At 35.7% G+C, this 15532-nt stretch overlaps 2 protein-coding genes across 7 annotated transcripts; both read left to right on the top strand.

The window, feature by feature from the left end:
• The first annotated feature begins 5155 nt into the window (after nt 1-5155).
• LOC103947524 lies at nt 5156-5701 on the top strand. Its single transcript, XM_009358434.2, has one exon. It carries the CDS (start codon nt 5156-5158, stop codon nt 5699-5701), a length of 546 nt encoding a protein of 181 aa, XP_009356709.2.
• Nucleotides 5702-8025: 2324 nt separating this feature from the next.
• On the top strand, nt 8026-15112 carry LOC103947473 (agamous-like MADS-box protein MADS1). Of its 6 annotated transcripts, none has more exons than XM_048578430.1 (9): nt 8026-8433; nt 8542-8832; nt 13515-13602; nt 13937-13998; nt 14093-14192; nt 14297-14338; nt 14464-14505; nt 14592-14761; nt 14865-15112. In XM_048578430.1, the coding sequence occupies exons 2-9, from the start codon at nt 8606-8608 to the stop codon at nt 14866-14868; spliced, it is 735 nt and encodes a 244-aa protein (XP_048434387.1). In that variant the 5' UTR covers nt 8026-8433; nt 8542-8605; the 3' UTR covers nt 14869-15112. The 6 variants fall into 6 exon arrangements, with proteins under 6 accessions (XP_048434387.1, XP_048434385.1, XP_048434386.1 ...); XM_048578428.1 differs by having other exon boundaries at nt 8027-8318; nt 8538-8832; XM_048578429.1 differs by having other exon boundaries at nt 8027-8437.
• Nucleotides 15113-15532: the final 420 nt, after the last annotated feature.

The following is a 15532-nucleotide window of genomic DNA, read 5'->3' as shown; positions in this document are numbered from 1 at the left end:
GAGTTGGATTATTGTAGCATTAAGGCAACAAATTTTTTATGCATTTATGATTGTTTAGACCATATGTTTAGTAATGATAATTTAAATTCAACTTTTTGGTGGTTGCAAAGTGAACTTGGCATTTTCAGTTTATTTATTTATAAAAGAAATGGATAAAAGCACTCTTTTCATTTTTTCACATACCCTTGTTGAATCTTGTTTGTTGTTTTCGTTTGATTTATTCAATTTGACAGGCATAGAGAAAGAGGGGTGTGAGAGAAGCTAAAAAGAGAGTGACAAAGTCACTTCCCTTCTTACAAAGTTGATATTGGAGAAAGAGAAATTGAACTCATGACCTCGGGTGCAAGGGTGGATGTCGCCCTAAGCCCCAAGTCCCATTAGTGTTGATAAAAGGTTGACAATTTGGCAGGGCAATGCATGATATAAGAGACCATATGATATGCCTCTACATGGTAAATGCTTTTCCATATTTACTGCTTATAATTAAACTTCTAACTTGTCTTGTAATTGAAGTTCTGGCTAAAGAATGTGCTTTTCTGAAAAGCATTCTCACAACACATTGGAACTTGCTTGCTTTCTGTATAAGCCAAAAGAAAGAGAAAAAGTGAGCAGAATATGGTGTGTTTGCTAGTTTATGGACTAGCATTTATTCAATCAAAGAAACACTCTTCAAAAGCAGTACAGAGTACAAACCAACCCGCAGAGTGCAGAATGGGAAGAAAAACAGCAATAAATTCCAAAACCAGAGCCAAAGCACTACTAAAACATGGCCTACAAGCAGATTAAGCTTAATTGGTGGAACATAAGATATGCATATGATTACAAAAACAAGTGGCCTTTGTGTAAGGATGTGAAGAATTGTTTCATATCGGGAAGATGAGAAAACCGACCTTGCAAGGGCTTTACAAGGTGTTGGCTCACTTCCTCCTTGCCAATTAATTTAAAATGAAACATCAACTTTCTTCATAGTATTAAAATAATACGTTTGCTCACTTGAGTTTGGCAGGAAACACCAGCAACTTTCCATTGGAATTAAGCCCAATGAACCCAATGTTTTCAGAAACCTTTAAAAAACAATTGATCTCTATCCAAAACTGGTTTTGCATTTTAGCAGAAACAAAAGCCCCTTTTCTTGTTTGGTAGGAAAATTTTAGGCGATTTCAATTGGGAATAAATTCACCATGTTATTTCTTGGGGTGTGCTATCCACACACTATTTTTTACTTCTCACACACCTCTTATTAATTTATGTTCTTTGATCTTATTCAATTCATCCGATCCGACAGCTGAAAATTAAAAATGTGTATGAGAAGTAAAAAAGAGTGTGAATATCACACCCCTATTTCTTTACCACTTCTAATTTCAGCCACCATTTCCACAACAATTGTGCTACAAGGGACTTCAAAAATTGGCACCCAATACAACTGAAAAGTGATATCATCTTGTGGTCATCACTATTAGTCAATTACAGCCAGAAGCATCAAATCTCAAAGGGTGTGAAATGTTTTGATGGATTTTTTTGGTATGTACCGGTGTATAAAACTTAAAACATACTGGGGTCTTGGCCATTGAATTCTTTGTTGTTGAATCCTCGTCCACAAATCAAACCATTCATTCGTTAGTTACATGTTATAGTAGAATTTTTGTGTTTTCTAAAGATGCCTAATTATTTAGGAAATGCTCAAATTCGAACCAAATCCTGTTTGCAATTATACCATTAATTTAATTTGTACCAAGGTCTTTGCAATTCTTCTGGCATACATGTAACATGAAATTATCAAAATTAGAAGAAAATTTCACAATGTCCTTGTAAGTTTGTTGTCACATAAATTATACTCCAAGCATTCCAATTCCTCTTTTATGTAGGAATGTGACAGGGTATGTGGCATTTATGGTAGGTATAAGCATTGAAAACCTGCACTTCTTTCACCATCATTTCCAAGTTCAAATGTAACATCATTGTTGTAGCATCATTGTGGTCCCTCTCACACCCTTCACAATATGTCATTCAATATATAATTATTTACAATTTTTACAAGAGAAATGCAAATACCCTTTTTACCCTCTTCAAAATACGATGAATTTTTTCAATCCGATAGTGAAAATTAAAGAGAATCGTGGAAGAAGGAAAAAAAAAAAAAAAAAAAAAGGTTGTCTTAGATTATCCAGCCTATCAACTAGTCTGATGTTTCTTCATCGTTTGATATTTTAAAGTCAATCTTTATTGTTCATTTTTCTAACTAAGAAAAGTTGAAAAAAGTGTTTAGTTATCATTTGCTTTTTACAATGCATGATGCATTATGGCTTGTACTTCATATTGCGATTGGTTCTCTCTCTCTCTCTCTCTCTCTCTCTCTCCCCCCTCCAGTGGAAAAGAAAAGAAAGCAGAAGGTGATCCTATTTAGCAATGCATCCTATTCAGCTTTGTGCCAACTTTTGCTTTTGCCCACAACTTGCACCTAAAATGACATGGGGGATGTTGTGCATAAAATCTGTTTGGAAATGATGCTTGTCATTTTGTGATACACCACTTTAAACTTTTAAGTAGTGAATTTTGTTGCAATCACTCGTGCGCGACCGCAACAATACGGTTCATTTTCGAGGAAATTAAGATCTTGAAGAATCTGTTAAGACTTCAAGTTGGTCAAAACTTAAGGTTCATTATTTTTTGTGTATAAAAAGGTGTAAAAAGAACGCCATTTCTATCCTCCTTTAAGTATAGAACCATTTTTTTTTAACTATCAATTACAATCTCCTCATGTCCAGAATGTGAGGATGTGAGAAATATCTTACATCAAAAGTTTACCAAAAACTTATACGTCCTTATTACTCCTCATATTTCTAATTGATTTTATGGTGGAATCTTAAATTTCTTTATGGTATTAGCTAGAGTAGGTTGTCCCTTGCGTGACTCTCAGCAGTCATTCATGATGGGGGCGCATGGGGATGTAAAGAGATGTCTCACATTGTAAGTTTACCAAACCTTACATGCCCTTATAAGGAGTGGAACAAACAGAATTCAATCTTATATCCAAAGATACGTGATTAGCAGAACTGGAATAGTGAAAGACTTACTTAGCTTGAAACAATATATATGCATCAAATAAAACTATATAAAACATCAAATCTACCCTCATAAATCCATCTCATGTATTGATTGTTGTTGCAATCTATGTACAAACTGGAATATAAATTCAAGAAAAATAGCAGGAAAATGCAGTTGAGAGGAAATACGTACGTTCGGTCTTAGTGTTATGAGCTTTCATACGTGCACAGCAATTATAGCCTTGCACAATGTATCATGGCAATATAGCCGTTCGTAATCCACAAACCATTCTTCAGAATTTCTTTGAATATGTCCTTGAATTCATCCGGGTCGTGAGCAAAACTCAGATTGGAGAAGAATATGGTCCGTGGTTGTTTAGATATGGTCAATTTAATATCAAATCATATCTAAGTAGATAGGGCAGCCTAGCTATTGTAAGACCATTAGATTAGGGTTAGAATTAGGATGGTGGCTATTAATGCTACGTGGAAACATCACCTGTATATCAGGTCCGTGGCCCAATCAACTAGTACTATAGCTATACCTAGCGAGGGATAACTAATTAAGATCCTTCTGGGTGCATGCATGCACGCATGGCATGATATCACGTAGAGACTGATCGATCCATATGCATTGCAGCCCATGTCGAATGCACATAATATTGCACATAAGTATTATTATATAATACCAAACTACATGAGAAATACCAATGTACATTTCAGCTGACAAGTTGAAGTGAAGCTGTTAAGTAAAAATGAAAAACCCTACACTACTAGAAATTTCCACTTTGCCGATAAAATTAGTTTGTCGGTAAAAGTCAAAATTCGTCGGCGAAGAGCCTTTCCCAACGAAAAATTTTATTGAGAAAGGACTCTTGTGCCGACAAAATTTTGCTTTGTCGGTTTATAATTTGTCGGCAAATTTATATTTTCTAGTAGTGCTAGTAGCTGCATTTAAGCACATTATGATAGAACAGTTTTAAGAAACTTACTTTGTTTACAAGAGGAAGAGGTCTCAATTTATCCACTATGTAGCTACTCAAGGCTTTAGTTACCTGATCTCGTGGATCCATAATTCTTCTTTACAAACAACCTTAGTGCACCCAAGGGGGAAATTGCTAGGTCTATATATGTTAACTTTTGTAATTAAGTCTTCAACTCCTTCAACTCGGCTAGCACCATTCTATACGCTGTCTGAGACATAGTTGTGCTCGAAGTGGCTTGATAACAATATTAAGCTCTCGCTTAAGAGGCAACCCCAGAAGATCTTAGAGAAACACAAGCGAAACTCCTGCACTAAAGGAGTGTCCCCAGGACTCACCTCACGCACACTTGTATCAATTATGTGTGATTAATTTTGTATGTTATACACCTCTTTTGGAGCAAGTCTCCGCAAAACGTAACCTCTAGTCATGCTGGAATCTAAAAAAAAAACCAACTCCCTTAGACCATCTCCAACTCTTGGGCTAAAAGCCAAATTTTTTAGCCCGGAAAATTTAGCTTTTAGCACAGAAACAACTTTTTTGCTCCAACCCTTATGGCCTAAAATTTTAGCCTGGGATTATTGAAGAATAAACTTTCGCTAATTTTTTTTATTAAATTAACTTTAAAAAAAAATTATGTAGACTATCGTAAATTAATTTTATGAACATTTTAATTTAAAAATATTTAAATTCCGATAAATATTGAAAAATTACTAAATCTTTCCACAAAGCAAGCTTTCAACTTTCACCAAACTTTCAACTTTCACCAACCATTCAACTTTCATCAATTATCCTCTATATAAACACAGGTCCAATATCAGTTGATCACACAATCTTTTAACCTTCAATCATCCTTTATATTCATCAATCTTTCAACTTTGAAAGTGTTTTTGTTTCCTAAAAATCCTCAATATCTTATCAATGGGCGATAGAATAAGGTGTAGCAGGGCAATGCAGATGACACAATACCAAACAAGGCTTGACATTGAGGATGCTGAAATGATCAATGCCGAAGTTGAACTTGCAAACTTGCTTATGCAACATGAGCACCATGCCGAATTTAGTCATCGTGGTTATGTCACGGGACATTTATTTGTGTAGTGTGATAAAGAAGAATGTCATGAACAAATGATGAAAGATTATTTCATCGAGCGTCCAAAATTTCCTGCTCATGATTTTCGGAGGGAGTTTCGGATAAGGAGAAAGTTTTTTGAAATCATATTGAACCCAATTGTCAATCATGACCATTACTCTGCAAGGAAGATAGATGCCCTAGGCCGACAAAGTCTATCACCTCATCAGACGCTCACATTTGCATTTCACATGCTAGCTAATGGGTGCTCTACAGACTCAACTTACGAGTATTGCCAACTTGTGAAGACTACTGCTATTGAGAACCTGAAGCGCTTCTGTCAGGCAATTCAAGCCATATATGGAGCCACATACCTCCGTAAGACAAATCGTGAAGATTTGAAGAGGCTTCTACATAAGGCAGACAAAAAAGGCTTCCCTGGCATGATAGGAAGTCTCGATTGTATGCATTGGGAGTGGAAGAATTGTCCTACTGCTTGGGCTAGCCAATTCAAGGGCCGTCATAACAAGCCAACTATCGTGCTCAAGGCTGTGGCGTCTTACGATACATGGATTTGGCATGCATTCTTTGGCGCTCCTTGATCAAACAACGATATCAACGTTCTTTGGTGTTCTCCTCTGTTCAATGATGCTGTCAATGGATAGGCACCAGAATTTTGGTGTAAGGTAAATGGTAATAGGTATGAGCTAGGTTACTACCTAACTGATGGTATTTATCCTAGTTGGTCTACCTTTGTTAAAAGTTTTTCTTATCCCAATAGTGCAAAGAAAAAATTATTTTCGCAGAGGCAAGAGTCTTATAGGAAGGATGTGGAAATAACATTCGAGATCCTACAAGCTTGATGGGCCATTGTTAGAGGGCCTGCACGACTTTCGCTCAATTTTGCAATTCTAGTAGCAATGTTTCCACTCGAAGGATCTTGGGACTTCCCTTTTCTCTTTGCTTCATTTTGCTTATCTCTTCCCGGGCGCCTTACAAAAGGAGTTGGGGTCATTTCATCGATACCTTCATCTCCGGCATTTGTCGGTGCGTCTTCACGTCGAAATAATCTTCCCCATTGGTGGTCCGCATCAGTTGTTGGTCCGCATCAGTCCCCCACCTCGGACAATCCTTGAGGATGTCCCAAACATGTTGCAACTTAAAAACTTGATTTTTTTTGTGTTACTCTTGTCTTGTAAATTTCCATTGCTTTGTCACCCTATGCAAAAAATACATAAAAACAATTAGTTGCAAAATAATATTATGTACATAACAAATAAAATATCAAGAATAAACTCACAATTTATGTGGCGCTCCTTCCATTAGCCATGCCAACCACGGCTCTCTCCAAACTTCCCTTCCATAAAGTGCATGCTTTGTTAATAGTCTTCCACCGATTGTAAACACCACCATCGTCCCTCCCGCTATCGTTGTAGTTTTCTTGAAACTTTGTAATGATTTTATCCCACAAACACTTTTTATTTTGATTTGTGCCAACTGTACCATCTTCGCTAACAGAAACCCATGCCAAACATAAAGCAACATCTTCCTCACATGTCCAATTACGACCTCTAATGTGCTGTCTTGCCATGTTGAACAATTTGGAAATGGAAAGAAATGGTAGAAAGAAAAATTGGAAGAATTGTAGGAGAAATTTGAGTTTTGTGTGGATGTTTGAACAAATACATAGGCATTTATAGAGGTTTTGGGTGAATTTTGAGTTAAATAATTATTTTAATTATTTTAGCCGTTGGATTTAAATTTAGGCCGTTATATCTTTTTTTTTTTTTTTTTTACCGTTAGATTTGATTATATTCGATCTCAGCCGTTTGATTCAATGTATTTCAAAATAACATTTAAAAAAAAAAATAAATTATGAATCTGGACCGTTGGAAGCAGAAAAGAGCCGTTGGGCTCTGGGTTGTGGCCGACAATGGCCCTGATAGTAGGCCCCTGTCTGGCGCTGAGGGTGAGCGGGCCGCGTGGGGCGAGTGGGCGAGTGAACGGGCCAAGAGTGGGTATTTTTTGGGCGAGTCCATGCGTGTGTGGGCTAAATTTGGGAGGGGGGGTATTTGGCCTAGGTTTAACATTTGGCTTTTAGCCCAATAATTTGGCTTCAGTTGGGTTGTGTTTTGGAGGGGGGAATAAGTGGGGTATTTTTGGCTTTTAGCCTAGGGTTGGAGGCAGTCTTACAAGCATAATGTATCTCATTTCTAATATTGATGTTAATTTCAACATTAAACATAACCAATATGGCTAACACTCTTCCTCACATCCTGAACAAGTAAATTCTCCTTTTCGGTAAATACAACTAATTTCTCTCTAATTGATGGTGGTCATGCATTGTTACATATATATGCGTGCATAAAACATCTCTTAGACGACCTACATTTTGTGGCATTGGCACCATATTGATGTAAAATGGTAGCACAATGAATCAAAGGGGATGCTCCATACTTTCCATAAATGAACTCAAAAATAGGACATTGTCATGAACACTTCACAAAAGATCACATGGGAGTCTTTTTCAGTTACGTCACTACCCTTGTTAGTAAATATATGTTCAAATAATGCAGGAGGGGGGGGGGGGAAGAGAGAGAGAGAGATGAAAAACTTTGAACAGAAGTAGTACTCTTGGGGAGATCAGAAAACAAATCTAGAATAAAAGGCCAATTCAAAAATCCAAGAAGCAAAAACATGAGAGGTCCTCTCATTTTGTTTTTTCTCTTCAAAAAGACCATGACCTCCCCTCTCCTTTTTCTTTTCTTTATATGAAAATAAAGCTTTTGAGTGCAACTTCCAGAATAAATGGGTCCCGTTCAAAAAACTCCATTCATAAAAATAGGTAATTCTCCAAATACCCTTTTAACACCTTCACTTTTTCCCATACATGAAGAGATGGACGGTTAATGGAGCAAGAAAGCAATACACGTCAAACCCTCTTCTGTTTTCTCCATCCCTCTTTATATTTCTACTACTTCCTCTCCTCCATTGCTATATAATCCAACCTAGCTAGGTAGATAGATACACATATAGTAAGTATATTTCTAGACTATCATCCTTACAAAGCAAATAATGGAGGATGTGTTGGGTGATGGTTAAGACGTCCATTTTTGCTGTCCAATCTCTTTAACCAAAAAAGTTACCCACTTCCCACTTCTGCAATTCTTCCTTCCGGTTGCCAATTGCAACCCCAAAAGAAAAACTCAAAGTCAAGAAGTAATTATTTTCTTTGTGTTTATATATCCCTAATCCTCTATTCCTACTTCGCTTTCTTTTCTTTTAAAAGTTGGTTTAGTGGTCTTAAACAAAAATAAAGCTCACACATAACTCAATAGGTTAATCTATGTCTATTGCTTTATTACAAATATAGTTGTCAACTGATCTTGATCATGCCTTTTAACTAGAGAGTGGTTTTTTGGTGTTTTTCTTGGCTAGCTAGCTAACAGAAAGAACCACAATTCATCTATTTGGAGGGGTTTTTGCCATTTTTCATCCTTGCAACAATGGAGTTCCCAAATCAAGCACCTGAGAGCTCTACCCAAAAAAAATTGGGAAGAGGCAAAATTGAGATTAAGCGGATCGAAAACACTACCAATCGACAAGTCACCTTCTGCAAACGCCGCAACGGATTGCTTAAGAAAGCCTATGAATTGTCTGTTCTTTGTGATGCTGAAGTTGCTCTTATTGTCTTCTCCACCCGTGGCCGCCTCTATGAGTATGCTAACAACAGGTTTGCATATTACTTTGTAATTGACATATTTAACTGTTTTGTTCTTGCACTTCAGGGTCTCTCTCTCTCTCTCTCTCTCTCTCTCTCTCTGAGTTCTTCTGATTTGATCTTCAAGTAGTCTTTTCCAATTCAATTAATCACTATATTCCTTTATATATATTATCTTAACTTTTCAGCTGGAAGTTAATTTTGATTATTTGGTTACACATAAAATTCTAACTGCTAACTTGTTTTTTTTTTTTTAAATCTCGCTGTTGTTTACAAAATATTAAGACTGGTTTAGGAGCAGTTAGACTAATTATTTTGTTCTTTTGGTTTTGGGTGTGGCTAGCCAGGGTGAAATGAGTAATTTTCTTTTGAGTAAGCTTTGAGGTATATTTCAGCTTATCAACCAGAAAACTTTGATCTTTGGGGTAATATATTATTTTTTATATTTTCTTTATATTTTGTGCCTATTCTTTCTATAGCTTAGCTCTCTGGATGCAGATCTGTAGGATCACAGATAGAAATAGAGGAAGTTGTGTATTAATCCGAGGAGTTTTTGTATGACAACAATCTTAGGGTTCCAAAGAGTTGCAGGTCTGTTAGATCAGCTTCCATGTATCTCCATTGTTGTTAAACTACTTCTCTCTCTCTCTCTTCACATGTCATCTATCAGTAGGCCATAAAATGTATGTCTGCAGATCACAAAGCTGTCCAACTCTCATTAGCCAGTTCCCTTCATCTCATGACGCTTCCTAAGTAAACATGTCAGCTCAGCTAAGAAGCAAATTGTATGTATTTTTTGGTCTAAGTAAAATGAATGTATATACAAGTTAAAACCCAAATAAAAACTTCAATCAGATTGCCAGACCTAAGTAAATTCAACACCTTTTTTGTAGTTATGTTCTATACATTAATTTTTGTCCTCTTTGACCCTTTCTGGAACATAAAGGAGGAGGCTAGGGTGTTGTTAGCTAGGGTTTCAAAGTCAAATTACATATCAACCAAGCCATGCTTCAATCAGTCAGCTGCAAGGCTGAGAAATAGGTTCAAAAGCCTACTGGTACCGGATGTCTAAACTTTTGTCTTATCTTCAACAGAAATCACACAAGAAATAATTACGATCTTGAAACCTTGTTATAATTCTTTCATTGTATTACTCTCCAAATACCATATAATATGTTGAAATTCACACAAAAAGATGAAGACTGTTTTCATCATTGTGGTGGGTCTGGAAGGCTAGATCAGTAGATCTTGTGTTTAGGGTTTTAAAACCCAAAGTCCAGTACCAATACTTTGGGGTACTTTTCTAGTATGCTCGGGGGTATTCTGTACTCCGAAATTTCTGATGTTTAGATTCTTCGTAAAAAAATACAATAATCTGGATCTAATGGCCCAAATACTCTGGAAAACAATAGAAATTTCGCCTGTTTAATACATATATACATATATATATATGTATATTTATATATATTAGGAAGTGGTAGCATGTGCCTAGGGTTTCTTGTGTGAGTGAGTGAGCTGTATTGTTGTTTCTTTGAGTTTACAGCTTACGAATCTATGGTCACGTCAGACATGATGTTTCTGTTCTTCCTGTCCGGACAAAGAGAAAATGATCCTCGCCGGATTTTTTTCCTGAGAATCCTAGGAATTTCATGATCGTAATCGTTCATCGTATATCATATGATCAGTCTTTGTTAGGTACTATTTATATTTAATTCTAAATTTTAAATTTTGAAATCATTTCTCATCTCACAATGTACGATGAACAGTTACGATCATGAAATCCCTAGGATTCCCAGTAAAATGATCCACAATGATCCTTTTTCCGGACAAAGAAGCTGCTGTGGCAAAATGATTCCCTTCACGTCCATCTTCTCTTCTCACTTTTTATCATTTTTCCAATATCTTCCCTTTATTTTGTTTCTTTTTATTTTTTGAGTTTCTGTGGTGAAAAAGATGAAAAATAATTCTCCTTACTCTTATTGTGTGCATTATAATTACTCTAATATTTATGTATTGTTGAGAATGAATCTCACATTGTGGTGAAAAAAATGAAAAATAATTCTCCTTACTCTTATTGTGTGCATTATAATTACTCTAATATCTATGTATTGTTGAGAATGAATCTCACATTGATGGAGTATGTACCTAGTGTGAGCTTATAAAAGGTTGGGCTACTCCCCATATTGCCAATTGATTTTATAGTAGAACCTCAACTTTCTTTGTGGACACATAAAGCAATTAGTCATGAGTTCTTTCATCTTTCTGGAAACAATGTCATCAAGAAAACAAAAGAGACTCTAACTTATGCTTCAAAATTCATGTGTGTGTATATATATATGTGCATATATCACTGCAAAACCCCAGAAGAGGGAGAATCGTGTTTAATTGTTATCATGCTTTTACTGAACCGTATCTATACATAGATTTGTTTATTATTTTCCTGCATATACTCCAAGAAAAGTTGTCTGACTCTGTGAAAAGAGAGAGATGAATGAAGGAAAGATGAAATGACTCAGCGGAATGGAGAAGATAAGTCTGTGAAGAAAAGAAAATGCTAATAGTGGCTGCAAAAACAGACATCTTTCTCTCAGAGATTCAAGGACATAAAAGGAAATAAATTCTTTTATATGAATAAAATTCACTTGTTTAATACCATAACTTCGTAAAAATTTAAGGGGTCTTTTGGTGTTTTGGGGTCATCAGGTGGGAATAGGACTGTTCCTTAGGGTTATTGGTCATTGTGTAAAGGTTTACTGACACGTGGCGTAGATTTAGAGATTGTGAGAGGGGAGCCAATTATATTTGGGGATCTTCTGCCAGCATGGCAGAGGCAACCAATCACTACATGGCTCGACAAAATTAAGGTAACAACTCCCCAAGAGTACAGTGAAATTGAATGATTTTGTTTGATTCTTTTGGTTTTTCTTTTTTGGGGTCAATTTTTTGTTCTGTTCTATGTTGCATAACATCAACGGTGGTTGAGAGCCACATCTGGCCATACAGCTTAGCCCCTCTGAAAATATTAATCTATTTTGTATATTTGGTACCATTGGAAAATTTATGTGTTTATATTTACAATGTTGCTACTTTTCTAAGTTAGCAAATTTGGTCCCACAATATGTTTTATTCAAAACATATCGTTAAGCAATGGAGTTGAATTGATGGAAGAGTCGCTAATATATAATATTATCAAAGAGATATTTTTTGAAATGTCATATAAATTTATACACAATTTTTACATTGTCATATGAACTCAAATTGTAAGCAATTTGTCATATTAATTTTTCAAAATCATTAATTTGTTATCTTATAATTTTAATTTGAAATAAGTCATGTGCCTTGTGTTAAATGTTATTTCGGACATTCGACTCCTTTTCGTTTCGTTTCATTGCTTGCCATGAGCCGTAACTTGGCAAAAATGACAAATTTGATATTTACCATTGTTTTAGATGACAACTAATATACTTCAAAAACATGTGTATATTTTGAAGACTATATTGTTTGAGAGAAAATCGATCAGGATTCAGTCATATCGTTATATTAGGTTTCACTTTGTTCTACAATATCAACTTTCAAATCATGTTAAAGAATGCAGAAATGATAGAATTGGGAGGGATGCGTTTTCTTTATGATCCTCTTCTATCTTCAACTATGACAAAATTTGGGCCTTAGCATCCATTATTTCTTTCTAACAACAACATTAAATCTAGTGAGTTATCCAATTCAATCTTTGATACCAAACGACATGTATAAGTATTCATAAATTGATGCTCCTAATTCTTAACCCTAATGTAACGGTGTGTTATAGCTAGGCCTAGGCAATTAACAAGTAAATTGTTGGTGGTTCTTGTTTCCGTGTGTATGTATCTCAATGTCTATATATGTGTGTGTATTTCTGGAGGTTCTTACATTAGTTCTCCGAATTTGGATTTTGCAGACATTCTTTTACTAATTAACTTCCATAACAGTTGTTCTGAGTTGGGTCCATGATCAAACAGGAAACGATATTCATGCTAGCTAGTCCATATACAAAACGTTGTATATCTATAGGGTATCCATAACGTTCATGATTAGTTCATATAAAGTATTGAAAACGCAATTTCCATGTGATATACACCTAAAAATATACATTGAGGATGATAGTTAGGAGTTTTACCTCACATAGAAGCAGCAAGAAACTTGATCTTCAAGAATCAAGACGTCCACGTAAGATTGCTTCGATTCGATGATGCCACAAAGGTTTTTCTTCCCCGACACGACCAAAATAAGTCACCAATTAAAAACCCTCAAAGATTTGATGATGGTTCACTTGGAACTTTAATATTTCTCAAGGCGAGAGAATCTGAGAAAATATGCAAAAGGCTTGACAAAAACGTTGGGTTATTTGTTTTTGTTGTACTGCAATTCTGCATGGTGACTAACAATTAATAAGAGAGTGAGATGATAGAATAAAGAAATAGGGTTTTGATCTCTCAATGTGTGCGGCAGATTTATTTGACTTACGAGGTGTTATGGTTGGCCTCTAGGCGCCTAGCTTATCCCTTTTAGGGCAACATTCTACAATATTTCCTATATTGGTGCCATTTCTAATTAAAATACCTAAGAAATAGGGCATTTCATTCCAAATTATTTAAGTGTTTGAAGAACCACATAAAAATTTGGAAGTTTAGCTTAATTTCTTTTTCCCGTTGCAGCATTAGAGCAACAATCGATAGGTACAAAAAAGCATGCGCTGATTCTATCGACGGTGGATCTGTATCAGAAGCTAACACTCAGGTAAAGGTAAACTTCTTTAGATGATGAATAGAAAAGGATAATGTTTTTTTATAGCAGGCTTGGAAGTGGAAGTCCTTATGTAGAAGGAAAGCCTAATAGTTAATTTCTCTATAAATTAACTATTTATATCCAATTTTGGTCACCTAATCCACATTATTGGCTAACTAATTGTAACCCTGAACCCTAGAGAAGCAATTGTAATGCTCCTGATCCAAGTTTAAGCTTCCTATTTTCTAGACATTAATTTCGTCCACTGTTTATTCATTTAATTTGTATGTACTGAAACGGTACAAATTGGTTTTACGAGTTTGTCTAATGCTGTCACCATACATGGCCTCAGTTTTATCAGCAGGAAGCATCGAAACTGCGAAGACAGATCCGAGAAATTCAGAATTCAAACAGGTAAATTAAGTTGATTTCATTAATAATTAACTACATTGTCTAATTTCTGTCCATTTAAACATTCTGCCTCTCTCTCTCTCTCTCTCTCCTGCAGGCATATACTGGGGGAATCCCTTAGCACCTTGAAAGTCAAGGAACTGAAAAACCTAGAAGTAAGATTGGAGAAAGGAATCAGCAGAATAAGATCCAAAAAGGTACTCCATTTCCCTATTTTAATTGCAAAAATCTGTTTAATTCCTTCAAGTTTACTTAATCCCTACTCAAAATCTCAACTTACGTGTGCTCGGATAAACCGCAGAATGAAATCCTGTTTTCTGAAATCGAATTCATGCAAAAGAGGGTAACCCTATCTTCTACTATACAGTCTATACTACTAAGTTCCCTTGGTGCCAAATTGCTTTCTTCATGTTACTTATACAATATGCTACTTCTTAAAAGCAATACTTCGTACGTTTGTGCATGCAGGAGACTGAGCTGCAACACCACAACAATTTTCTGAGAGCAAAGGTGAACATTCAAATGCATGAGCCAATACCGAAAAGTTGAACTTAATTACGAATACGAATGATAAAATTAATGAATGAATGGTACAGATAGCTGAAAGCGAGAGGGAACAGCAGCAGCAGCACACACATATGATGCCGGGAACTTCCTACGATCCGTCGATGCCTTCGAATTCGTATGACAGGAACTTCTTCCCTGTGATCTTGGAGTCCAATAATAACCATTACCCTCGCCAAGGCCAGACAGCTCTCCAACTTGTGTAAGTTTTATTACCATTACTAGTAATACAATTTATATTTTCTTTCTAAATCACATACAGATGAGATAATTAGTTACTGTTTACTTTTGGTCTTTGGATGCAGTTGAATTGCTGGACTGCCGTCTGATGTTCTTCAATCCATATCCTCTGATCTGTTTTCATAAATCTATGAGATAATTGACGTTGTAGCTTTTATGTATATGGGAGAACCAGTTGGCTCATGTTCTAAATAATATATATATATATATGTGTGTGTGTGTGTGTGATGATGTACCCCAATTCTGTGATAACATATATAGTAAATTTTATTTTCTCACCCTAATTAAAGGACCATCTCTATTATCTTGTTCATCTGCATAAATTCCTAATTTCTGCAAATTACAGTTTCAACACGCATGCATAACTTGACAAATATACACATAGAATAATACGTGCACACTATAATTGACTGGTAAGTAGGAATGACTACTTCCAACATGAGTCAAATATTTTCCCTTCACAAATTAAAACAAAGTGAAAAGAAAAATGTGTGCACACATGTCATACCATTATAAAGTTTACATGTAGTTTCCACAAAGTTCGTTTATATTTTCGTTTTGTAAAAAATGGATTATAAGGTTGAGCTCTGTTCTCCTGCGCATGAAAGAACAAAAAGAAGTGGTTGAGACTTAACCGTTCACTCGGGGAAAAACCTGCGTGGGAGAAAATTTCTGGTATAATGTTTGCCCTAGGAGCCAAGAAAGTGCATGGCCAGGGTGACAACTAGGTTTT

This window comes from the organism of the source record quoted next, unplaced genomic scaffold (genome assembly GCF_019419815.1).
Source record: "Pyrus x bretschneideri cultivar Hongxiangsu unplaced genomic scaffold, Pyrus_bretschneideri_v1 Contig12, whole genome shotgun sequence".
Taxonomy (NCBI): domain Eukaryota; kingdom Viridiplantae; phylum Streptophyta; class Magnoliopsida; order Rosales; family Rosaceae; genus Pyrus; species Pyrus x bretschneideri.
This window is presented reverse-complemented; position numbering and strand designations above follow the sequence as displayed.

What these genes read in the sequence shown, in the direction of transcription:
- LOC103947524 (XM_009358434.2), top strand. Translation starts at nt 5,156, where the DNA reads ATGATGAAAGATTATTTCATCGAGCGTCCAAAATTTCCTGCTCATGAT.
- LOC103947473 (XM_048578430.1), top strand. Translation starts at nt 8,606, where the DNA reads ATGGAGTTCCCAAATCAAGCACCTGAGAGCTCTACCCAAAAAAAATTG. An exon ending in TATGAGTATGCTAACAACAG is followed by an intron (nt 8,833 to 13,514) that starts GTTTGCATATTA and finishes TTCCCGTTGCAG; the next exon opens with CATTAGAGCAACAATCGATA. An exon ending in AAGCTAACACTCAGGTAAAG is followed by an intron (nt 13,603 to 13,936) that starts GTAAACTTCTTT and finishes ACATGGCCTCAG; the next exon opens with TTTTATCAGCAGGAAGCATC.